The sequence below is a fragment of the Python bivittatus genome, unplaced genomic scaffold, assembly GCF_059951505.1.
Source record: "Python bivittatus isolate LINGU-HERP-01145 unplaced genomic scaffold, Pbiv_v1 ctg000340_np1212, whole genome shotgun sequence".
NCBI lineage: Eukaryota > Metazoa > Chordata > Lepidosauria > Squamata > Pythonidae > Python > Python bivittatus.
Window position 1 is genome coordinate 2,878,828 of NW_028277056.1, and position 26,533 is coordinate 2,905,360.

At 47.0% G+C, this 26,533-nt stretch overlaps 1 protein-coding gene across 1 annotated transcript; it reads right to left on the bottom strand.

The window, feature by feature from the left end:
- Positions 1–25,361, bottom strand: CHRDL2 (chordin like 2). The gene is made up of 11 exons (XM_025174939.2): positions 25,286–25,361; positions 19,852–19,964; positions 17,870–17,963; positions 15,630–15,775; positions 15,418–15,511; positions 11,049–11,098; positions 7,651–7,873; positions 5,768–5,956; positions 4,145–4,324; positions 1,989–2,081; positions 1–762 (listed from the first exon to the last, which is right to left on the bottom strand). The coding sequence occupies exons 1-11, from the start codon at positions 25,359–25,361 to the stop codon at positions 683–685; spliced, it is 1,338 nt and encodes a 445-aa protein (XP_025030707.1). The 3' UTR covers positions 1–682.
- Between the last annotated feature and the right edge of the window lie 1,172 nt (positions 25,362–26,533).

The window sequence follows — 26,533 nt, forward strand, 5'->3', positions numbered from 1 at the left end:
AGCCACCTCTCATGACTGGTTGAACTGCCTTTCCTACACATTGCACATTGCAGAAGATTGGGCTAGGTGATCCTTGGGGTCCCATGACCGTTCTATAACTCTGTGAACGCATTCATTGTAAAAGGCTCAAAAGATTCAGGAAATGCTCCTCAACAAGGCTGTTCTAGCTCAAACTTCCTTGGATTAGTCATCTTTTAGGGATTCTTGTCCATAATAAAGGACATCATTAGTTGGCTTTGCCAATTGGGAACAGCCTAGACTAGAGCTTGATCGTAGGCCAGTGCAGAAATGCCTTTGGAACGTTTGCAAACCTCCTGCTGTTGTGATCCCGTCCTGGGACATGACTGTTTTCATGGTCCAGAATACCCGGACAAGAGCACAATCATGATCTATTGTGAGCCTTCTGGCTGTGTTCCTCAAGAAGCCCCCATCCTGTTTCTCTCTGGCTTTCTCCCTCGTGACAAAGACAAATGTGGGAGCAAGTGGGTCCCTCCTGCAGCATTGGGACATCATGGTTGCCTCCATGGCAGTAGCAGAGCTGTGAAGCCGGTGGCTGTCATGTTGTCACGCTCTAATGGGTAGAGTTTCCAAAAATCTGGCTGTGGATTGCTTTCCTGTAGCTTGGTGTGGCTGTTTATTCAATAGTGCAACTTTTCCCATAGATATCTTCTCCTTCCTGTCTTCACAAATTCTTGGTCTCCTTGTTGGGGCTTTCGGTCATCTTCACTTCGGCACCTTGGAGCAGAAGCATGTTCCAATAAGCTCAGAGAAGATGGTGGATGAAAAAGGGGTCATTATTCATTATTACTACTACTCATGAAACCTTGAAGCATTCACCAAATAAGGAGATTGAATTATTTATATGCTATTATCTCTTCCCCCCTCCTCAAACAGCTAGGAGCCTGGGTCACTTGAAGAAGTAATTTATAGAAGGATGAGCTTTGTTTATCAGTGAGAACCTGCTTCTTCAGACTTTCTCTTGTTGAAAAATATGAAAATAAAAGCTTTTCCTCCACCCACACCCCCATAACAGATGGTGCTGCAAAGTTAAAACAGACTTGGGCAGAGAAAAGGCGGTTGGCTGAGTCCAGACCACTTTAAAAGTAAAACTGAGCTTGACTTCAACTGAACTCCTGTAGTTTTTCTGGCAACCATATGGAAGTGGGTTGCCACTGCCTTTTTTCAAGATGTTTCTTCAAATCCCCAACCCAAAGCCCTGAGATTTCCTTTTGGTCTCCCATCCAAGTACAGCCCAAGACCAGCCCTGCTTAGCTCCCAAAATAGACAAAATCGGGCTGCTGCTGCTCCTCACATCTCCATTAAGTTGTAGTGACTCTGGGTGACCTCATGGATGCTCTGTGTTTAGCTCTGGGAATTCCTGGTGTTCTCCCATCCAGATGATAACCAAGTCTGTCCCTGCTTAGCTTTTTTCAAGATCTACCACCAGACGAGGTTACAAGAGAGGGGACACTTTGCAATTCACCATGTTGAGGGAATCCAGCATCTGTCTTAGCACGTTGTATGAACCTGGTCGTTGCGTCAAGCCCTAACAGAGTTCATTGGGTAGGGACATATTTGAATTGCTGCTCCCCCAAGTTGTCCAATGGAGCCTCAGTCTGTCCCTCAGTCCTACCTCCTCATCCCACATCCTGTGCTGCTGTTTCATGTAGAAGCCAAGGATGAACATTCAACACCCATTAAAACGCGGTGGGGCTTCCATCCTGGGGTCACAGCTGCTGTCTTGCCTTTTTCACCCCTCCCCTGTGATCCAAATAAAGTGTTTTGTGCTGGTTGTTCCTGAATATTAAGCTATTTAAAGTGTTCCACTTGATTACACCACCTTTGCAATGCCAACTCAAATTCCTGCTGCAAACAGGTACCGAAAATGAACCCTGTAACAATTAGTAAGGTTCCCTCTTGCTATGGACCCAGGCAAACTTGGGAATCAGGGATCTAATTCTGCTGCTTTCTAAAAGGGCTATTTCTACCTTCATTTGCTCTGGAAACCAGCCAGAAATTTTTCACTTCTTGCCTCAGATCTTGTTTCTTGACCTTCTTGATCTGAATCAGTTGAAATACTCCTAAAAAACAGATACTGGTTACCATGGATACTTTAGAGAACCTCCAGGGATTAAAACAAGACAGTACTCACATGTTAAGCCCCTGCTGTTCCTTCATACTATTCAAAATTTTAATTATGCTTATCATTTTTGATGGAATGTTAGCACAGCAGAGACTCAGTAATTTTAGGGATGTTGTCGATAGTCTTGCAGACGTGGTTGCAGGGTGAGTTGAAGGACTTGGCGAAGGGGAGGAAGAAATGGGCGATCGAGACATTATAGTTGTATTCAAACAACAACCCATCCAGTTAAAGATCCAGTGGCCACATTCATACATGATGCTTAACTTGGTTAGATGTTTTTGCAGCTATGCTTCCATATCTGGTTGCAAAAAAACAACAACCTCAGACAACCACTAGATGGCAGGAATGAGACCCAAAGATTGTTCTATCCGGCCACCTAGTGGTCATGCAGAGTGTTGCAGCCCATTCAGTAGGCTTCAGGCATGCAAATCCATGTTGATTTAGGATTCAGAAGATGGTGTGGACCCAGAAAATGGAGTAACTGAGTAGCTTAAGCATTCATGTGAACACATCCAATGACTTTATAGGCTGTCACTCTGATTTTTCTAGCCAGGACTCCCCTGAATTCCGTTATTATTATTATTACTACTACTACTACTACTACTACTACTACTACTACTACAATTCCCATAGCTTAGGGAGGGCTGATCCCTGTTTCCAGATTTCTCCTGCAACACAAGCAACAAACCAAGATAATTTGCTGCTTTTGTTCTTGTATCCAATCCTTATTACTGGGTGTAAGAAAAACCCTCAATAAATGACACTGTTTTTAATAAGACAGACAAGACCTGTTTTGCCTGCATCACTGAATTTTTCTCTTCCACTGTTCCCAAACTTGGAAATTAAGGGCCACACTCCCGCAGGCTTAATCCATTATGTGCCACTAGCAGTGGGCGGAGCCAAAGGAAGCAGTGGGTGGGGCCAGAACCTAAAGTAGGGGGGGACATCAAGTCTGCTGTACTGAAAAACTATTTGAATAAATAGTGAATAGTGAAGCTCTGCCCTGCTGACTCACAGAGACATCCATGTAGATTTTTTGACAGCAGTATGGAAGTGGATTGCCACTGCCTTGGCCTTGGGTGTTTTCCAGCTTCCCAGTCTAGCCTACAGTTCTGATCTTTCCTTGTGGTCTCCAATCCAAATATTAACCAGATCTGACCCTGCTTAGCTTTTCAAGACCAGCAAAGTGAACCAGGGGCTGCTACCTAGTGGGGATGGATGAAAAGACCGTACAAATCTGAATATAAATTAGATTTATAGGCTGCCCAGAGGGGTGGAGTCAGGTGGCCTACAAATCTAATAAAATAGTGTCATTATTAAAATTGTTTTAAAATTGTTTTAGAATTGTTAAGAGGGGTTTTGACATGCAAATGCCATCCAGTTATTTATTTATTCTTGTTTGGGCTTGTTGTTGTCGGAACCCACATTCTGGACATTGTCTTGTCATTTGAATTTCTGACCATTTACTTTCGATTGCCACACATATGTTTTATTGCAAAATACTGACCGTAACCCACTGAGAATAGACTGATTAAAACAGGCCAAAATTGAATAAACAAACAGAAATTTTTACAGTGCTGCCAAGTGAGTGAGTGAGATTATCTTGTTACTGAGAGAGGCCAGAATTCGCTTTTTGCAACAGGATTTGAAATTGGGTGTTTAGGGGATTAATAACAGATTAATTTTTGCAGGGTGAAATTACTGGGTGAGTGGGTGAGTGAGTGGGTTTGAAACTTGGCTTGAAATAAATTCTGGAAGCGTTGTTCTGATGACTATTATTATCTTCATCACCATCAACACCACTATCATAAGAACAGGAGAAGATCTGGATCAGGCCCTTGGTCCACCTAGGCCAGCCTCCTGAGTCATCCAGGGGCAAACCATGATGCATTTGGGGAACTTATAAGCCCAGATTGGAGGACAGCAACCAGGTGCCCAGGATCTGAGAAACCTGGTCTTGCAAATCAGTCGATCCCTTGCATTTTCACAAGAGGGACTCACCTCCTGTGAACTTCCAGGTATAGATTTCCACATCTGGCAAGGACCCCCTCTCGATCACCATCTTCCTTAAATTCTCCTTGGCATTCTCAAAGCCAGACAAAGTTGGCAGCGGAGCAAAGACATAGACAGACGCCCTGTATTGGGTAGTGTCGAGTCCCCTGGTGGGCATCACTTTGTCCTCTAAAAAATATAACTCATGGGGTGTAACCATATATTAGGGCAGTTAATTAATCTAATGGAATGTTAACAAGTCTAAATTAATCTGAATGTATGTTTTTGGCTTGGTCTCCACCCATTTTTTGAAGATGCCCCCCCCCTCCCCCAGTTGTTGGAGACATTGTAGGAGAAGAGCGAGGTTAATTTATAGTAACTCAAAATTTTAAAAACCTAGTAGCGCCTTTTCAGATTACCAAATGTTATTAGAAGGCATAAGCTTTCATGTACAAAAGCTTCTGCCTTTTAATAACATTTGTTAGTTTTAATAAAAATTGGGGGATAGTCTTCAGCCTGAAGCTTATGGCTTTGGCTGTCAAAATGTCCCAGATCTGATGCACAGCATTTGCTTGTAATCTAGGTTCAGGGACTGTCACCATGAAGTAGTACAATATTTCCAGATGGTGCCTGTTGATGCTTTCCTTGTACCCACAAAACCCCCTGCTCCCCCTGACTTTAGGGCAGAAGACCCACAAAACGGTGTCCCCCAAACTCAGTGGCAAAAAGGTTGCTATTTAGCAATGCATATTTTTAACACCAGAAGGTTAAACTGAAGTTCACAACAGCCATGCTAAACAGATGTGAAACTAAGTGAATCAGTTTCCATCTTTACCCAATCCAAAATCCAGAAAAACCCTGTGATGCCAAAGCATCACAGAAAAGATTCCTGCAAACTGCAAATTTCAGTTCCCAGGTCAAAAGGTATTGCCTCCTCCTACTTAAAAGCCTTTTTAAGGTGATTTTGAGAAAACAGCAATAGAGCACCAGGATGCTCCAGCCTCTGTTATCCCACCTAGCTCCAGAAGCATTCTCAGAAACTAAAAGTAGGCCCAGCAGCTCAAGAAAAAGAAAAGAAAAAAAAGGCGATGATAAACTTAAGTGGTACAGAGTATCAGCTCCATACCACTCCAGTTTATCATCGGCTTTTTTAGAGAGGGTGATCTGGGGCAACCTCAGCAGTTTACCTTCTGAAAAACAAGTGTTTTGTGACTGGCCATGCCTACGATGAAAGCCATTTTGTCAGAGTACTCACAACATCGAAACGGTGCTCAACAACCTCAAAAGGTTGCCTATCAGTGAACCCCTAGGAGGTCCCTAGAGGGAACCAGAGGCAATCATTTTAGTTGGGGGTGGGGGTAGCATTTTTGAAACACAGGTAAGTGTGCTAAACCCAGCAGAAGCTCTGGGTGCCCCTAGTTGAGAAATACAAGTGAAAATTTGAGCTGGCAGAATCCACAATTTCCTGCTGATTTTGAGCAATATCATCTGAGGTGATATTAGGGGCTGCAAAAATGGGGCTGGGGGCCGAAAGCCCACTCATGTTATAGAGGGCTGGGTCCATCCTTACTTCCTCCTGTGCACCTCAGCAAAGACTGAAAGAAGGAAAGGCAACCACGGTTTTCTTTTTACCTGGGCACGCTTTGCAGCATTTTCCTTCTACAGCTTCAGGTTCTCCACAAGTATATTGTTTAGGACACGTAACCCTTTGGCAGTCCTGAACACCATCTCTGCAGGTACAGAGAATGCAAGGCAGAGCAAAATGGATATGGGGGTGCCAAACTTCCCCGTGTGAATAGGTCTTCCCTTTGTACACACAGGCTGGGGAGAGAAAGAGGGGGGGAGGGAGAGGAGAGGAGAGGAGAGGAGAGGAAAGGAAAGGAAAGGAAAGGAAAGGAAAGGAAAGGAAAGGAAAGGAAAGGAAAGGAAAGGAAAGGAAAGGAAAGGAAAGGAAAGGAAACAGGAAGGAAGGAAGGAAGGAAGGAAGGAAGGAAGGAAGGAAGGAAGGAAGGAAGGAAGGAAGGAAAGGCAGGCAAGGAAGGAAGGAAGGAAGGAAGGAAGGAAGGAAGGAAGGAAGGAAGGAAGGAAGGAAGGAAGGAAGGAAGGAAGGAAAGCAGGGAAGGAAGGAAGGAAGGAAGGAAAGCAAGCAGGGAAGGAAGGACGGAAGGAAGGAAGGGAGGGAGGGAGGGAGGGAGGGAGGGAGGGAAGGAAGGAAGGAAGGAAGGAAGGAAGGAAGGAAGGAAGGAAGGAAGGAAGGAAGGAAGGAAGGAAGGAAGGAAGGAAGGAAGGAAGGAAGGAAGGAAGGAAGGAAGGAAGGAAGGAAGGAAGGAAAGGCAGGCAGGCAAGGAAGGAAGGAAGGAAGGAAGGAAGGAAGGAAGGAAGGAAGGAAGGAAGGAAGGAAGGAAGGAAGGAAGGAAGGAAGGAGAAAGAAAAAAAGGCAGGAAGGCAGGAAGGCAGGAAGACAGGAAGGAAAAGAGAAGGAAGGAAGGAAGGAAGGAAGGAAGGAAGGAAGGAAGGAAGGAAGGAAGGAAGGAAGGAAGGAAGGGAAGCAGGGCAGGGAGGGAGGGAGGGAGGGAAGGAAGGAAGGAAGGAAGGAAGGAAGGAAGGAAGGAAGGAAGGAAGGAAGGAAGGAAGGAAGGAAGGAAGGAAATACTGGTTTAAAAACATGACAGTAAAATATGGTTTGAGATGAACAAAAATGCAACCAGTTAAGCAAGGGCATCTGTTAAGGGACGGGGTGTCAAAAATGCAAGATGGCAACTGTGACCACATGACTGAAGAGACAGAAGATTTTATTGTGCAGCCACAGCTGCCATCTTAATTTTTTGGACCCTCCCTGCAGAAACCAAATGGGGAATAACTTTTGCAGCCTGCTCTAAACAAGGATATAGCCAGACCAAAACTCGTCTTCCCAAATGACTCCATGTCATCTCAGTTTATAGGTAATCAGAAAATCCAGCCCTTTGAGTTCTTCTGTGCATCACTGCATTTTGCAAGTCCAGAAAACACAGTAAGTTCAGAAAACATGCTAAACGTGTTTTCGGAATGCAGTCATTTGGTAGAAACCCTCTGCAAGAGCCTTTGATCAGACCATCCAGGATCTTTTTCCTCCTTGGAACCCACTGACAATGGTTCTGATCGGGTTGTGAAGCACCAAAAAGGCGCTCTGCAAATATTATAGCAGGCCAAAGATGCTGGTAGTTTAAGTTGCACTAACTACTGTGTTTGGCTTTACTTTCAAAATCAAGTCACCCTTTCCAGGTCCTTCCCACTCGATTCTTTAATCAACCCAACTCACTGGAAACTGTGATCTAGTTTTGCCCTTTTCCAAAATCTGGGGAACTACTTGCTCTTGTGCCAAATAGCAAAATTTTTCAGAGACTGAGCTCCCCTTTACAAGTTATGAACCCCTAATATCACCCCTGAATAATTTATTCCCCGCCCCCAACCTGGAAAGTGGGCTTCTTCTTTCTTCCCCAGAAAAAATGCTGCAGGTCCATCAAACCTAGAATTACCTTTCCTGTTCTTCTCTTTGAGAATGATTTTGACGGTTGTGCCGTATCTCCCTTTCGGCTTGATCGTTTTGGGAATCAACTCCAGTGAAGCACTTCTGGGGGGCTCCCCCATCACCAGGGATCCTTTGCCCTCTGACGCCTCTGTAGACTGGTATAGCCAATGCTCCTGGAGGACCAGGAAGCAGCCAAGACAGGATCCAGATTTCAACATCACGTGGAAGTGCTATAATCAACTCTGAATGGCTGAATGTTTTGTGGACTCTAAAAGTTTAACAAATTCACCCCCAGACATTGATTGACTGCATCGCTTAGCGATGGGAATTCCAGTCCCAATTGCCGTCGTAACTCGAGGACTACCTGTACAGAACTTTGCTGCCAACCACTGATTGACTGAAACCATCAAACTACACCTATTACTGCCTTCCTGGCCAATGGAGAAGGGATGTCATGTAGCCTTGAAGGCTCATGGGATACCAGGTACGTCCTGAAGAAAGTGGGTGGGACTCCAGCAATTGCTCACTTTTTTCTCCAGGAGCATGACTGTGTGTTGCCCAAAGCCCTGGGTTAGTGGCTGAGTGGATCATGCATATTGTGTGAACTGGGCTGTTCCACTTCACCTCGGATCACACAATTTTGCATTTATGGATGTGGGGCCATGCGCACACCATCATAATAAATAATAAACACATAGATACGCACACCCAATCCTAATCGTGTTTATAGTATTCAACATTCACTTGATTTGATTTGCAAAATTTACACAGAATACAGAGAGTTTGGACAGCAGAGACCCTGGGAGCAAATGTTCATTCATTTAAAGCATGCTTACAGGGCATTCTGTGATTACAGGGAGTTCTTATTTAGTGACTGCCTTGTTTAGTGACCATTCACAGTTATGACAGTGATAAAAAAGTAATTTTATGGCCAATCCTTGAATTTATGATCTTCACAGGTCTATAAAGCAAAGAAAAGCTGAAGTTAGGTTGTAAGCACAGTCACGGCTTCACTTAGTGACTCTTTGTTTAACTACCGAGTTGCCAGTCCCACTTGTGGTCACTAAACAAGGACTACCTGTAAGCCGAAACCTTTTAAGTAGCTTAAGCTCAAGTTCAGGAGCAAGAGGAAGATTTGCATTCTGCATCTGCAATATAACCTACAGCCTCATTCACACTACCCAAGCAAGCCAGTTGATTACAAACCGGGCACCTCTCTTTCTAAAGCACACTCAGTATGGGAAGCATGAGCCCGCATTTTTTTGTGACCTAGCAGGTTGGAAGTTAGTGTCAAGTCCACAAAGTCCAAAACCCAATTCAGAAGAATTCTCGTGACACCAGGCCTGGTTCAGATAAATGCTCCTTTATTGGTTGGTACATGCAGCTTGAAGCAAAGCATTGCTAAAACTAAAAGCCTGTGTAAGTTACCCAACTTATTCCCCCCCACCTTTCTATTTTGGCAGCAAGTTTCTTTCTCACAGGGTGGTGGCCTTGTACATTCCCCCCCTTGATAACACAGTCCTTTCTGGCCTTTAGGCTACCACTGGTTTTGTCTACATTCGGGTCTTGCTGTGCATTCCCATATCAATGTAGTGCCTCTCCATCCCAAAGCAAGACCCCAAGCACACCTATTACCTACCATTCCCCCCCTTGTCGCAATTGGCAGAATCAAATCAAGCAAACACCCATTGACTGCAAACACCCATTGACACCTAAACACCCATTGACTGCAAACACCCATTGACTGCAAATGTCAGGATCTACGCAAGCCAGAACCTTCATTTGTTTTTTTATTCCTTTTACTTTTATTGCTAAGTATATATCAATGGGTGAATAGTGGTATGGTGGGAATGTTATTTTAAACCGCTTGCTTGACCTGCCATAAACAGGGGGGAGAGGAGGCCAGATATCTTTATCTTGAAACAAGCATCCAAGGCCAAGAGGTGTGAGAACCGGGGCAAGGCGCGAAGAGTTTCAAGCGGGAAAGAAAAGCTAGAAGGGGGGGAATTTGGGCTTAAAAGGACAAGGGTTTGCTTTGTAGAATTAGACTCAACAAACTATGGTGCTGTACGCTTCTCCTGAATAAAGAAATCTCTGATGGAACTTTTGGACTCCAGAGGATTTACTGAACTTTGGGATTGAGTGTGCAGACTCTGACAGCAAACACCCATTGACTGCTATGGCTCTACAACCGCTTTTTTCTAACACTGACATTTGATTGATGTAGGTTCTGACAGTCAGTTGGTTAGTTTATGTTCTGATGATTGTGCAAACTCAAGAACTGGATTAATCCAGGAAACTCGATGAGCATGTTGGGTGAAACAACCACAGTGGGACTCTGAAGCTCTGAAGGTGACCCTGTTTAAATTCAGCGGGAGATCTCTAAGGATGTATAAGTTTGCAGCCTTACTCGATGATTCCTGGATAGGACTGCTATGGCAAGTGTTGAGAACCTCTGACACCAGAGTATGGTTCTGTGGTGGAAAAAGGTACCCTCCCATACACTTGTGAGCTACATTCACTACCAAACCTATGAGATGCCCTCCCCATCCATGTGAACTGCTTAAAGTGCCCTTGTAAGAAAACATTCACAGCAAGCTGAATTGGCCCTGAGTGCGACCGGTAGCCCGGTAAACCAAATTGTTGATAGTCCGAGACAGCCTAGTAGGAAGGGATAAATACAGGTAGTACTCCTTAATGGCCACAATAGGGACTGGAAAATATGTTGTTAAGTGGGGCGGTTATTAAGCGATTCGTGCCTGATTTCACAACCTTTTTTGCAGCAGTCATTAAGCGAATCATCGTAGCCATTAAGGAAATCACATGGTCGTTAAGTGAATCACATGGTTCCCCATTGATTTTGCTTGCTGGAAGCCGGCTGAGAAGGTCTTAAATGGCAATCACGTGACTCCGGGAAGCTGTAACTGTCATAAGTGCAAGCTGGTTGCCAAGTGCCCAGATCACGATCATGTGACCGCAGGGGTACTGTGACAGTTGTAAGTGCGAGGACTGGTTGTAACTTTGAACGGTCACTAAATGAATGGTTGTTAAGTGAGGACTACCAACAATAAGGTCACCTAGATGGACTTATCAAAAACATCCCAATGTCCTACTGGGTCTGCCTCTTTCTTTGTCTTGTAATGTAGTAGCCCAAGGATATATAAGCTGTGGTTCTGCTTTTGCTCAGGGCTGCCCCACAAGCTATGCTGGGAGCCCAGTGTGCCCTGTATTGTTTGCATGCCTAATAAAATGATGTGGTATCTTCAAAGTGATTTGGTTGCTTTAGGTGAGCCAGGGTTTGGCCAGTTTCAAGATCATCCATGAATAACAGAGACTGAAAAACAGGCATTTTCATGGATTAAATATATCGTTACAACAGCCTTTAAAGAGGAAAACATCACTTACACCGCCTCTCATTAAAGGGGGCACTTCTGTCAACTTCTCACGGGGACTTTCTGCAAAAGAAAAAAAAGAGGAAATAAGATTTAGGTGGGAATCTAGCACACCCACATAGCTATTGTTCTGTCTAGGATACTGTTTCTTAACCTTGGCAACTTCAAGGATATGTGGACTTCAACTCCCAGAATTCCCCAGCCAGCCATGCTGGCTGGGGAATTCTGGGAGTTGAAGTCCACACATCTTAAGCTTGCCAAGTTCAAAAAACACTGGTCTAGGATATTTTGCTAGGCACTACACCATATTTCTCAATCAAATTGTTTTTCTGAAGTTATTGGCTGGGCTTCCACAACACTCTAGACTAGGCTTAATCATAATATAGTTTGTTTTTTGCCTGCACCAAGTGATGTGATGTGCCAGGATGAAATAAGGCAGGGTAAAAGAAGGTCCCAGCTGGTATGGCTCGCACTGCAGCACGCACCCACCTGTGGCACCCACCCACCCTGCCTGAAGCTCTCACCCGCCAGCCTGAGGGACATTTCCATGGCGTCTCCCACACATGGCCAGGACAGTAAGCCCAGCGGAGGGGAGGCAGGCGAAGACGACAAAGGTCAGCTGCGGGTGGAGGAGACGATGGTCGTAAATGCGGGCAGGCCCAAATTCGTGACCATCAGGGCACTGCTATGGCCAGAACTTTAAGGACTGGTCATAAGTCCATTTTTTCACCACCGTTGTAACTTCAAACGGTCGCTGAACGAAAGGAAGTTAAACAAGGACTACCTGTATACACAAGTATATACAGTATTTGTTTTTCTTAATTGTTTTTTATAAAAATCTTTTTTCTTCCTTTGGTTTTCTATGCTTTTTAAATCTTCCCCCCTTCTTTTTTTTCTTCCTCCTTAGACAGTTTAGCATAGGGTTTTTTTTCCTCCCACATATATTAAAACCTGTATACTGTACACATATACAAGTCTGTACAGTGGAAGAAAACCTCTATGCTACATTACTATATCATGTATTCCATTAAGTTTCTTTTCAAAGAATATATTGCTTTAAACAAATGTAATACTGTTATATAGTTCTGGAGCGCCCTGGTTTCTATATACAGTGGTACCTCGGGTTACGAACGCGTCTGTTAACGAACTTTTCAGGTTACGACCAGCTCCGGCCGCAAAAATTTACCTCGGTTTGCGAACTCCGCCTCGGGGTACGAGCAGGATACCCAGCCATTTTCCCTCCCGTGACACGGTCCACGGCCATTTTTCCACCCCTGACACGTGGTCCGCAGCCATTTTCCGCCCCTGACACGTGGTCCGCGGCCATTTTCCCGCCCCTGACACGTGGTCTGCGGCCATTTTTCCGCCCCTGACACGTGGTCCGCGGCCATTTTCCGCCCCTGACACGTGGTCCGCAGCCATTTTCCGCCCCTGACACATGGTCCGCGGCCATTTTCCCGCCCCTGACACGTGGTCTGCGGCCATTTTTCCGCCCCTGACACGTGGTCTGCGGCCATTTTCCGCCCCTGACACGTGGTCCGCGGCCATTTTCCCGCCCCTGACACGTGGTCTGCGGCCATTTTTCCGCCCCTGACACGTGGTCCGCGGCCATTTTCCGCCCCTGACACGTGGTCCGCAGCCATTTTCCGCCCCTGACACGTGGTCCGCGGCCATTTTCCCGCCCCTGACACGTGGTCTGCGGCCATTTTTCCGCCCCTGACACGTGGTCCGCGGCCATTTTCCGCCCCTGACACGTGGTCCGCGGCCATTTTCCCACCCCTGACACGTGGTCCGCGGCCATTTTCCCGCCCCTGACACGTGGTCCGTGGCCATTTTCCCGCCCCTGACACCTGTTCCGTGGCCATTTTCCGCCCCTGACACGTGGCCCGCGGCCATTTTCCGCCCCTGACACGTGGTCCGTGGCCATTTTCCCGCCCCTGACACCTGGTCCGTGGCCATTTTTCTGCCCCTGACACGTGGCCCGCGGCCATTTTCCGCCCCGACACGTGGTCCGCGGCCATTTTCCCGCCCCTGACACCTGTTCCGTGGCCATTTTCCGCCCCTGACACGTCGCCCGCGGCCATTTTCCGCCCCGACACGTCGCCCGCGGCCATTTTCCGCCCCGACACGTGGTCCGTGGCCATTTTCCCGCCCCTGACACCTGTTCCGTGGCCATTTTCCGCCCCTGACACGTGGCCCGCGGCCATTTTCCGCCCCTGACACGTGGTCCGTGGCCATTTTCCCGCCCCTGACACCTGGTCCGTGGCCATTTTTCTGCCCCTGACACGTGGCCCGCGGCCATTTTCCGCCCCTGACACGTGGTCCGCGGCCATTTTCCCGCCCTGACACGTGGTCCGTGGCCATTTTCCCGCCCCTGACACGTGGTCCGTGGCCATTTTCCCGCCCCTGACACCTGTTCCGTGGCCATTTTCCGCCCCTGACACGTGGCCCGCGGCCATTTTCCGCCCCTGACACGTGGCCCGCGGCCATTTTCCGCCCCGACACGTGGTCCGCGGCCATTTTCCCGCCCCTGACACCTGTTCCGTGGCCATTTTCCGCCCCTGACACGTCGCCCGCGGCCATTTTCCGCCCCGACACGTCGCCCGCGGCCATTTTCCGCCCCGACACGTCGCCCGCGGCCATTTTCCGCCCCGACACGTCGCCCGCGGCCATTTTCCGCCCCGACACGTGGTCCGCGGCCATTTTTCCGCCCCTGACACGTGGCCCGCGGCCATTTTCCGCCCCGACACGTGGTCCGCGGCCATTTTCCCGCCCCTGACACCTGTTCCGTGGCCATTTTCCGCCCCTGACACGTCGCCCGCGGCCATTTTCCGCCCCGACACGTGGTCCGCGGCCATTTTTCCGCCCCTGACACGTGGTCCGCGGCCATTTTCCGCCCCTGACACGTGGTCCGCGGCCATTTTCCCGCCCCTGACACGTGGTCCGTGGCCATTTTCCCGCCCCTGACACCTGGTCCGTGGCCATTTTTCTGCCCCTGACACGTGGCCCGCGGCCATTTTCCGCCCCGACACGTGGTCCGCGGCCATTTTCCGCCCCTGACACGTGGTCGTAGGGAGGGGGACTCTCCCTCCAAGCAATAGCCGCCTCCCTGTCCTCCACGCCAGAACGGATTAACGGTAATTACATTGAACCTTATGGGGAAATTTCCTTCGGGTTGCGACCAATTTGGGGTGCGACCAGAGTCACGGAACGAATTAAGTTCGTAACCCGAGGTTCCACTGTAATACTACCGACAAATAACCAATGCCTTTCAATAAATGTTCGTTGTAATGTTTTTTAAAAGTTTAAAAACGAATTCAGTGACCAAAGCAGTTTTTCCAGTATGCATAAAATTAATTAATTAATTAAATGGCCAAAAACAAACCAACCCCAAAGCAATTTTTCTAGCTCTTTGCAAAACTCTGGGGTCGGTGTTGTGCATGCTGAAGGAACCCTTCCCTTCTTTTTTTCCCACTTCTTTCAGCCCCTCCCAAGAAAATTCAAGCCAGGCTTTGAGTTCATTCTTTAAATTAAGGCAGTTTTCTAGGATTGTTAATCATTTGATAAATTTCAGTCATGTAACAGGAATGATTAAAAATTAGCTCTAACATTTGAAAAGGTACTTTTCAGAAAGGGAAAAAATGAGCAGAATCAAAAATATGGCTAATTCTCCAGTTTTAATGGAGGCCTTTACTGTACCCCAACTGTTCAAACTATTTAAAATTCATCTTCAAACTGATTTTAAGGAAGGTTTCAGATCCGGTTCTGAGGAACGGAAGTTTGGAACAGAAGTTTAAATAAAGGGGAGAAAGGAATGGATCCTTTTTTAAAGGTTGACCAATATATGGAACAGGGGCCATGTGCCCTCACCCACCTTTCTGACCTGCCAGACCTTGTGTCATTGAAATTTGAAGACAGTATCACTGAAATTTGGTGCCAAATTATAGATTTTCTGCAACTCAACACAATGCAATGCGATGTGATGCAACCCTTTGCTTGTTTTGCAATGGGGAAGAAATAAAAACCCTTCCTTCCTTCCTTCCTTCCTTCCTTCCTTCCTTCCTTCCTTCCTTCCTTCCTTCCTTCCTTCCTTCCTTCCTTCCTTCCTTCCTTCCTTCCTTCCTCTATCTACCTACCTACCTACCTACCTACCTACCTACCTGTTTTATATAGCCGCCATCTCACACAAAGTGACTCTGGGCGATGTACCTTTTTGTATCTATTTTCCCATAAATGCATATCACATTCCCAAACACCCCCCCCACACACACACAAAAGAAGGACACAAATTTCACATCACGTCCCTGTCCACATCCTCAGGGATTGGAAAAAACCAGCTTCCAGAGGGAAGAACAGTTGCCCCCAGGCGCTTTATTTATTACCTCTGCAGACTTGGCAACAAGACCCTGGCATCATCTCGGGAGTGGCGCACGGCAGCTCCAGACAGGTTATCAAGCCGCAGTAAATCTGCCCGTCCTACAGAACGCGAGAGCCGAGAGTGGGGTTAGGAGCAGAAGCTGCTTCAGCAGCCCTGGGCGGGGCGGGCGGCCGGTGGAGGACCCTTTCCTACAGGATCGTGGCCGCGGAGACGTACCCAACAGCTACACTGGATGCACTGGTCTGGCTGCCGGGAAGGAAAGGGTTCGTCCGTGGTGAAAAGGCTGCCGTCCTCATACAGCGCCCCGTTGTACTCGCAAGCAGAACCAAGAGGCGTCTGAATTTCGGGGGGCGCATGCAGCTCTGCAGGCGAGAAAGAGGGATCCAACAGAAAAGGAACAGCTTCTCTCTTCCACAGATAGTCCTCATTTAACGACCGTTTATTTAGCAACTGTTCAAAGTTACGATGGCGCTAAGGAAATTGTCTTATGACCGGTGCCTGAAGTTACAACCATTGCAGTGCCCCGTGGTCATGTGATCGTGATCCAGGGGCTTGGCAACCGGCTCACACTTATGACGGTTGCAGCGTCTTGGGATCATGTGATTGCCATTTGTGACCTTCCCAGCCGGCTTCCAGCAAGCAAAATCAATGAGGAAACTGTGATTCACGTAACAACTGTGGTGATTCACTTAACGAACACCACAAAAAAGGTAATAAAATCGGGTCTTGTCACATGATGATTTGCTTAACGACTGCATTGCTTAGCAGCCTAAATTCCAGTCCCAATTGTGGTCATTAAGTGAGGACTACCCGTACTGTCTTGTCTTCTAGACCTGGACAAGATTGAGCTCCAACCATCTCCATAGGAGCAGAACTGCCAGAGGTCAGCCCCAAATGAACTGGAGTGACTTTATCCAACGGATGCTTGGCACAGTCCGTATGGCGGCCCTGCAAGGGTTCCCCTGACCCCTCCTCACCCAGAAGGGAGCAAGTCCTCCAAAGCAAGGTCACTGGGTGGCTATCTGAGGATGCAATAAGGAGAAATACGCGGCACTGTGTTGTGCTGGTTCCCCTCCTTCCTCCGGGGTCGGTTCCAGTCGGTGCTGAGAGGAGGCTACGGCCCCTACTGTGTGGGGTGCCACAGGCTTGGTTCTCTCGCCCCTCTTCTTTAACATCTACATGAGGCCGCTGGGTGAGGTGATCCGACCGTTCGGGGTGGGGTATCTTCAGTATGCTGATGATGCCCAGCTTTGTATCTCCTCCCTGGGCTGTCTGTGCTGCCGTGGATCTCCTGCCTCAGTGCCTGGAGGCTGCAGGGGCCCGGGTGGGGCACAATGGGCTCCGGCTCAACCCAAGCAAGACTGAGTGGCTTTGGGTGTCTGGGCCTCCCAGTACCAAGGTTCTTCCATCGCTGGTTCTGGATGGGGCGGTTCTGACCCAGACAGACCCGGTGCGCAATCTGGGGGTCCGCTTGGACTCACGGCTCCTGCTGGAAGAGCAGGTGGCAGCCGTGCTAAGAGGGCCTTTGCACACCTTCGGGTTGTGCGTCAGTTGCGCCATTCCTGGACCGGGAGGCTCTACTCGCTGTCACTCATGCCCTCGTGACCTCCCGTTTGGACTACTGCAACGCGCTGTACATGGGGCTGCCCTTGAAGAGCGTTCGGAAGCTTCAGCTGGTGCAGAACGCAGCTGCCCGGGTCGTAAATAGTGTCGGCTACTCGGCACATGTAACCCCACTGCTTCGGGAGCTGTGTTGGTTGCCAATGTGTTTCTGGGTGCAATTCAAGGTGCTGGTTGTCACCTTTAACGCCCTTCATGGCTTGGGACCGAGTCACCTGAGGGACCGTCTTCTCCCAGTTGTTTCTACCTGTCCAATCCGCTCTGGCAGGATGGGCACGCTCCAGGTCCCGTCAGCCAAGGAATGTCGGCTGGCAGGGACCAGGAGACGTGCCTTTTCCGCTGTGGCACCCACAGAACATCCTCCCTCCTGAGATAAGGATGGCTCCGACCCTCTTGGCTTTTGGAAGGCCTTGAAGACCTGGCTTTGTGCCCGGGGCTGGGGCCCTGAGTCTGCAAAGGGCCCCGTTTCATGGTTGTGCGGACACCAACGGTTTCTTAAGATCTCTTGGCTGCCTTTATATTATATTTAATTTTTGCACTGTTTTTAATGTTGATGGTTTTTACTGTTGTTAGCCGCCCAGTCACTGGTCTGAGATGGGCAGCTATATCAACTGAATAAATAAATAAATAAGAAATAAATAAATAAATAAATAAATAAATAAATAAAATAGGTACGATGGACCTAAAAAATGGGTGGAGCTTTTTTGACTACGCCCTGCAGACGGCCCTGCCCCTGGGGATCTTCTCCAAGGCCGCTGCCATCCCAGTGCAGAGGTTTCAAACGCAGGAGGGGTGATAAGTTGGCATCAAAACGGGCACTGGAAGGACACCCTTACCTAGGCACGTCGGGCAGCACTGCTGAGGTTCGTTGATGAGATCTGGACAGTGAAGAACTGGGCACGCGATCTGATGGCAGTTTACCCTCGTATCCTGGACAGCAAAAGGAACAAATGTTGGTCAGTAATTGCAAATTCTGTTTTTCTTGCTCCATCCCACCCTCTGTCCTCCATGCACCCTCCAGACATCTACAGAGATATATCCCCATCATGACATTCCTCTTCAGAGTTCGCAACGTTATGTAAAATGCAGAAAAGAAGTAAGAAATAGAACGGCAAAGAAATTAGAGGCATGAGAGAAGGAAAGAAAAGGAAATCTAGCTAAATCTAGCGAATACCAGTTGCACTCAATTCTATTTCTCCAGATCTTTCTACTCAGCTTGCTTCCACCTGTCCATCTCCTGCTTTACCCACTGATTTTGTTCTTTAAAATTCTCACCGATCTCTTCCTCAGGATCTCATCAACGTCGTCCAACCACAACTTTCTCTGTCTTCCCCTGCCTCTGGACCCATTCACTCTTCCTTCAGATATTTGTTCTGCAATTGGATCCTCATTCCTCCTCTCTGTATCGCCAAACTATCTGAACATATTCCTCGATTTCTCACTTTTGTGTGCAATCAACATTTCTCCAGTGCCCATTCATTCTTGGCCCTCACCCTGTTCTTACATTCCCCCCATATTCAACTTACTTTGACGTTTCTCCTGCGGTGCCCAAATCTCACTTCCATATAACAAAATAGGCAGAAGCACACTCTTACCCACAGCCATATTTTGTTTCTTTCATCAGACATTTATTGCTTGCAACAGACCATGTACAACCCATTACCTTTCTACCATCATTTGTGCCTCTTTAAATTTCTCCACTCACTTTTTTTCATCTTTAGGAAACATTCTACCAAGCTACACAGATTCATTCGTTTACTCTAGCTTTCCACCATACATAGGTAACTTACAATAGTTCACTCCGTTTCCTAGCCAGATACAACTGCCTTGGTCTTCAACACATTAATTTTCAGATTCATGCTCTTCGTTGCATCACACAATCCATCTAACATTCGCTGCCAATTGTTTGGATTCTCAGTCAGCAATATGGCATCTTCTTCAGCAACAGCGTGCATGCGTTTGTGTCCCGAGCAGCACATCTCAAATATCACTACAAGCATTATCTTGCCTTCTGAACTTTAAACTTTCCAACTCTTTTTCAGGATCTCATCAACTCCCCTCCACAATGTTCTCGGCCTTCCCCTCCCTCTGGACCCACCGGCGCTTATTCGTTCTGCCATCTGAGCCTCACTCCTCCTTTCCCCATGATCAAACCCTTCACTTTTGGAGTCAGTCCACATATATATATATATATATATATATATATATATATATATATGCAACTCGCATTCCCACGTAACAAAGCAGGCAGCAACAGGCTCTTATTCGCAGCCATTTTCACTGCTTCTCTTACACACTACTTTTCTACCACGTCTTAGCATTCCTCCATCCTTTCTCCCATCTTTAGTAGACAAAGTACACGCATTCATCTACCTGCTCTAGCTTTTCCACAAGCATTCCTTGCACATTTATCTATAAATGCATGAAACCACCACGAAAACATCCCACACATGCTTTATTTCCATCATATACTGTTCTTACTTCACATACAACCAACCTGCAACCTTTCCATATTCATTCAAAATATTCCATAATTTGTCTATTTGCTTTATCACATGCTTTCTCTAAAGCAGTGTTTTTCAACGTTGGCAATTTTAAGATGTGTGGACTTCAGCTCCCAGAATTCCCCAGCCAGCGCGCATGCGCTGGCTGGGGAATTCTGGGAGCTGAAGTCCACACATCTTAAAATTGCCAACGTTGAAAAACACTGCTCTAAAGCAACAAACGTACAATAAACGTTCTTACAGCCATTCATTGTCTCTTACCTAGGAAGAGATGAACAGCTTTCAAGAAAGAGTTAAGAATGTTATGCAAATACCTCCAAGCAGGTGCATTTAAGGCAGTACATGACCCCCTGGGGCTCCAGGTTAGGATGCCAACTTTCCCCTGCTTTGTACTTCTTGCCATGAAATGTGCAGGAAACTTCAGGACCTGATAATCAAGCACGAGAGAGAGGCAGGGAGGGAGAGATGCTTTGCTGTTTTATATATTAAAAAATTAAGTAGCAAAAAAAAAAATCCAATGCAATAGGATAATTCAAATTACCATAGAAATAGATCACTGTCATGCATTAAAAGTAGAGAAGGCATCAGAGCCTTCTCCAGGGAGCTGGGTCTTCACATGACGTCCCAGAAGTAGGATAAGTTGAGCCTGTCATTCATGCCTTGAGCGAGAACTCAGAATTGATTTGTTCTAGGATCCATGCATATATATTTCTCAGCTAACCATGGTATTCTCAAGAGTCTTCTCCAACCCCAAAGCTCAAAAGCGTCAATACTCCTCCTATTCTGCTTCTTCAAAGTCCAACTTTTGCTTCCATAGAATGTCACAGGGAACACCACGGCTTGCACAATTCTGATCTAGGTATAGACACATCACGGCATTTGAACATCTTCTCCAAGGCCTTCATGGCTGCTCTACCAAGTGCTAATCTGTGGAGTATTTCTTGACTTCTTGCTCCTTTGCTGTTGATGGTTAATCCTAAAATTTGCTCCTTTGCTGTTGATGGTTGATCCTCCACCACTTCGATATCTTCACCGTCAATTCTAAGTCGCTTATTCAAGCCTGACTTAACGGTGAAGCTAAATGACATGGACTATCATTGATGTTGGTTTGGAAGTATCCAGTGATGCAAAGTTCTAAAGATGATCAGATTGAGGTTGAGGGAGAAATTCCTTTTGGCTTGTTTCTGAATACCAACAACCTAATTCCAACTTCCTGATCAAACCTGTCAATTGATCTGGAATGATTCAGGTTTTGCCCTTCTCCAAATGTGATAAATTTTTCTCACTCTGGGGTCCTCAGTGCTTGTGATGATGGGAGTTGTAGTTCAACTCCTTTGGAAGGGAGCAGGTAGAGAGGTGTGTCTGCAAATCAATATACTGCACACATTTTTGGAAGGTTTAAGGCCATTAGCACCTGAATACGGTGTATTTTTATGCAGCATTGAAATTGTAATAATTATAACAGCAGCTTGGTTGTCTCTGAGATCTACCCAACCCCCCCACCCCTCAAATCTAATATTTTGATTTAATCTAGAACCTTTGTCTCTGTTATAATTTCAGAATGGAGAAAACCTAGTTTTAAAACTGGGCTAAGTCTTTGCTGATCACTCTGGGTAAAGTACAACAATGTTTGTAAGAAGGTAATTGTTGAGTCTTATCTTGTCTAGGCTTAAAAACTAACCAGGGTTAGTTCTTGTTTGTCTTTGGATGGGAGACCACCAGGAAACACCTAGACTAAAAAGATGGAGAGCCCATTTGGTGTAATGGTGAAGGTGCTGGACTAGAAACCAGGAGATGGTGAGTTCTAGTCCTGCCTTAGGCATGAAAGCTGGCTGAGTGACGAGAGTCCCTCTCTCTCAGTCCAACCTACCTCACGAGGTTGTTGTTGGGGGGAAAATAGGAGGCAGGAATATTAAGTATTCCATTCTGACTGGACAAAGTAAAGGTGGAATATAAATTGAGAAGAAGGAGAAGGAGAAGAAAAGAATTATTGAAGCAGGCAATAGGCAACCATTCGGTATTGTTGCTGAGAAAACTACACAGACAGTTCATGAAGTCATCAGGACTCAGGTCCTCTTAAAAAAAATAAAATAAAATATCAGAAGGAAATTTAATATTTGCAGTCCTGAACCTGTATTCTGCCGTACAGCTGTAAGAGAGACCCCTGCTGGCTACAAGAGGAACTGCCACCTTGGCTACCTTTTCTGATGCACGCAAGATGCTTTTCCAAAATTAATTTACGGGCGCTTAGCTTGCACTTAGGAGCCCTATTTCCTCTTGCCAGCTCGATGGATTTTGGATGCACCAGACAAACCTTTGCAATGTTCTGGCAGTGAAGTCAATACAGGAGACAGAAAATTAGGAAGCCTGGGGGAATCGAGTTGAAACATCTGCACTTCAGAAACAATTCAGAAGTATTTGCATTGTTCACTAACTCACATGATCTCAGAAATCTGATTTCTATCTTCCACCGCCAGTCTGTTTTAAATTCCCAACTTTATTATAGATGTTCTAAATGGTTAAGACATAACACCCTCTCTGAGCTTCTCATAAATAAACTTCGAAAAGTAGATAACTAGGGTGGAATTTCAGCTTTCAAGTAGACAGGGAGGACTGTAAAACACATCATAAATTAAGTATTCTGCAAAATTGTTAACATATTCATGCCCCCACTCTTAAATCTGTATCTCAGCCTTCCAGACAAACTATGTTGCAGCCTTTAAAAACCCAACGAAACATTCACGGGCAGAGTTTTGACTCAAAAAGTCCATGTTTTCACACAAATAAGACTTTTCCAGATGATAAAAGAATGCTATCCTTCATCTTTAAACAACTCGCTTGCTTAGTACCAAATTGGGTATGTGTTTCATCCTTAAGCCGTTTCTAGGCTATTTAATTCATTGAAAAAATAAATAAAATTCAGCCCAGGTTCAGAGAAAGAAGGAAAGAAGGGTGTTTTTTCCAACTACGGAAGAAAATTGGCAGCATCGAGTTCACTTTGGCTCATCTGAAAAACAGGGTTTGGTGGGTTTGTACTTGAAGGGGACACCACCAGGACAGCCCAGGGGGATAGCTTAGACTGGAAGGTCAAAAAAAATTGGAAGAAGGCAAGGCCAAACCGTGTCCATTCTGTCATAAAAAAACCAGCATAGACATGTCAGGGGTTGAGTTCACTCAGAGGAGACTTTTGCCTTTTCAAAACAAGATCCAAGGGTGAACTTGACTCCAGGAAAGGAATCTTTTAAAACTTCTCATCCCTGCGCAAAACCTTCAGTGCTGGCTTTAGCGTAAGCCACAGAGAAGTAGTAATTCTTCCGCTTGGGGGGGATGTCAGTTGCAACAAAGGGGGCTCCCCAAATCATCTTTCCTGCAGCCTCTCCTTTTTTTTTAAAAAAAAAAAGTATATTTATTAAGCATTTTTTCATAGAGTAAAAGACAAATCAAAAGAAAAGAAAAGAGATTCGTTTTGGTTAGTTTTTATTGTTGTTGTTTTTAATTGATAAAGTTATTACAAAGAAGAGAGAGAGAGGAAGAGAGAAAGAAAAAAGTGCAAGAAATTAAAAAGAAAAAAGAAAAAAAAACTAAAGTTAAGAAATATATGAATGATTCCGACCTTCTTTTCAACAGATAATTACAATCTTATTGTCCCTCCTCCCCCCCCAGATATTACTGTATACAAGTCCCTTCAGCCCCTTCTTTAATCTACAACTTTCTTAATCTTCACATCCATAAAACTTCATTTCATTTCTTCTTTCGGCAAAAAGTCCATTCCTGCAGCCTCTCCTAAAGCAGAAGAGGAGACAGCAGCCATAACAGCAGCCATGGGGCTGGGGGTGGGTGGGGGGCCAGAGAATAAGGAACGGTTTATTTGGCAAACTGGCCTGGGGCAAATGCGACGCCAGCCATAGCTGAAAATGCCACTGGCTGCAGTGAGAGGATGGAAACGTGATCCTAAGAGAGCAGCTGGCGAGAAGGGCAATGTGTGGGGAGGGCCGACTCCCCCGAGACTCCAGACAGGCCCAAGACAAGGGAAGGGCGCCAGGTTGGGGAACATGCCAAGAGGACTTAGGAGATGCTCATCCTGCCTTTCTGCAAGCTGCAAGGTGGTTTAGCTTCTCACAGAAAACGATTTCAGTGTGTACCCGTTCAAATGTACCCCCTGTTTGTAAACTGACATGCAGATTTTCAACCTTCTTCCACTGGACCTTTCAGCTGTCTCTGCCACGGCGCTCACTGCCACAATACAAAACTCAGAGAAAACCTCTCCGAAGCAGCCGTTCCAGCAGAGCAGGAGCGAATGCCTCGTTGTCTTGGCGAGCGAATGGAGGAACAACCCTGTCCCAAAGGCAATCCTGTTGCAATGAGTTCCGAAGGCAGCTGGACCGTGTTTTGGACTTTTTCCCCCTTCTGGTCATGAAAAGGATGGGAAAAGCATGGGAAATGGGGCTGAGCTGCCAGGCAGTGCCTCCCTGCTGAAAAGGGAAAAGTCACTGCCCTGAGACCCTCTACGGCAGTGTTGTCCAAACTTGACCACTTTAAGATGAGTGGACTTCAACTCCCAGAATTCCCCAGCCAGCGCTGGCTGGGGAATTCTGGGAGTTGAAGTCCACTCATCTTAAAGTGGCCAAGTTTGGACAACACTGCTCTACGGTGTGTGAGCTATACCACTTCAGAACAGTTTTCTCGAGCAAGTGAACCAATCCACATGCTACAAGAGAAGGCTGTGGCAATCCCAGAATGCTCATTTGATGTGTCAGATTTCAACCCATGGAGCCCTTGGTGCTCTCTGAGAGCACCAAGGACTCCACAGTTCAACCCTGAGCTCCACAGATTCTCTTCTGTGGCCACCCCCTTATTTCCCAACCCATCATCCTGTCGTGCTGAACAGGACTATGGAACCCGCGGTCCGAGCCTACTGGAGGACGTTGGCTTGGGAAAGGCTGCCTGGAAAGTTGTGCCCAACAAACCTCCATTGGCCAAATCAGGGAGCAGATTTTGGCTGAGGTCTCAGAGAAATGCCCAGACAAAGAGAACCGTTGGTGGGACTTCCCGCCACAGAAGAAAGCATGGCAGCGTGGCCTCTCCTGGGTTGGTAGCATCCACCCAGAGGCTGGGAAGACCCATTTGGGGATGTGGCGGGATCCAGAGTTCGCTTTCAAAGCAAAACGTATTTTCCTTTGAAAGAAAAAGGCAAATGGTTGGGCTGGGGATTAATTTCCTTCCAAAAACTGATTTTCATTCTAACTGGGTCTCCAAAGCTGCTTCAGATCAGATCTCCAGAGGTCAGGGAAAAGACTCAGCTGATTTAAGCTCCTACATGAGTGCTGTCTACCCTCCCCTAAAGGGGCATCTGTGAGCGGGGGAGGGGGGGGTCAAAAAAGCCAAGGTGCAGACTGTGATCATGTGATGCCTTGTTCATATGTTACATGTGAGATACATGTAAAATGCAGTAGGGTCATGGTCTCATGATCACAGCCACCATCGAAACCCCACCCCCCACCCCCGCTGTCTCATTCTGCTGTGACAGTCCTAAACTAACATAAAGATGGCAACGTCTTTGGTCAGTGGGATCCCCTGGTGGTCTCCCTTCCAAATCCTAACCAGGTCACACCCAGCCCAACTCCACCAGGGGCAGCTGCCCCTTCCCCACTGAGGGTGCGAATTCCCCCATCTTCCCTCCGCCCCACGGACTCTCCGTCCTTCCCCGCTCCTTCGCCGCCACCAGTCTGCCCGCTCAGCCTCACTTACCGGCACCGATCTGCAAAGCTAAGAGGAGAAGCGGGCATCCCGCGCGCAGGAGGACACGTCGGATTTCCGCCGCCATGCTTCCCCTGCCGAGACGGGAATGGGAAAAGGGGGGAAAGTACCCGAAGTCTTTTTCCTCGGAGCCTCTCCGAAGCCCCAGACCCGAGGGAGCAGCCGGCGGGCGCGCCAGGGCGCCTGGAAATGCCAGCCGCTCGTTCCGCGCGCAGCCCCTGCAAGAGGCGAAGAGATGCGTCCTCCGCGAAATGCAAAACGCCGGGTGGCGAGCTGCTTGCAATCAGCCCCGGAAAGCCTCTCCCTGCCCCCCCCCTTTTGAAGTTTTCTTAAGCAAAAGAGCAGGAGGGGCCGAAAGTCGTGAAATCTTAACCCTGCCATTCCTGGAAGAGTTGCCTCGTCGGAGCGCCGGCCTGGGTCTCCGTCCCGAGCTTGCTCCAGGGTGGGGTTTGGGGAAGGGGCCTGGCGGATCAGCCCGAACCTTAACGAAGTCCAGCAGAGATTTTTTTTTCTCCAAGCTTCCAGACAGCCAAGTCTTGGCTAACTACCAAGCGACTACAGAGCTCCAGATTCAGCAGGATACCCTGCGGGAAATCCAGAAGCTGGGTCTGCTCAAATGAGCTTTTCTTTAAATTGATTATGCGTCATCGAGTCGGTGTCGACTCCTAGCGACCACACAGATCGATTTTCTCAAGGACAATCTGTCTGTATTCTGGTCCTTCGGGTCTTCCAACGGTGCCCCCATCACCACTGTAACTGAGTCCATCCACCTCGTCCTCCCCTTCTCTTTCCTTCCATCTTTCCCAGCATTACAGACTTCTCCAGAGAGCTGGGTCTTTGCACTGATTGATTAGTTGATTGATTACGTGCTGTCATGTTGGTGTCAACTCTTAGCAGTCACATAGATAGTTTTTCTCCAGGAAGATCTATCCTCAACCTGGTCCTTCATGTCCTCCAAAGGTGTCCCCATCACCACTGTGATTGAGTCCCCCCACTTTGCTTCTGGTCATCCTCTTCTTCTCTTTCCTTCCACCTTTCCCAGCATTATGGACTTCTCAAGAGAGCCCAGCTGTGGCAAAATGTCTCCAAAATATGGTAATTTTTGGCCAAATGAGGTTTTAGGCAATTTATATGCTGATATCTCATTTTCTCCAGCTCAGATTTCAAATCTCCTCTGAGAAGACCAATTATATCACTCATATCATCCTCTGATGTGCCTCTGCCATCATTCTCGGCGGG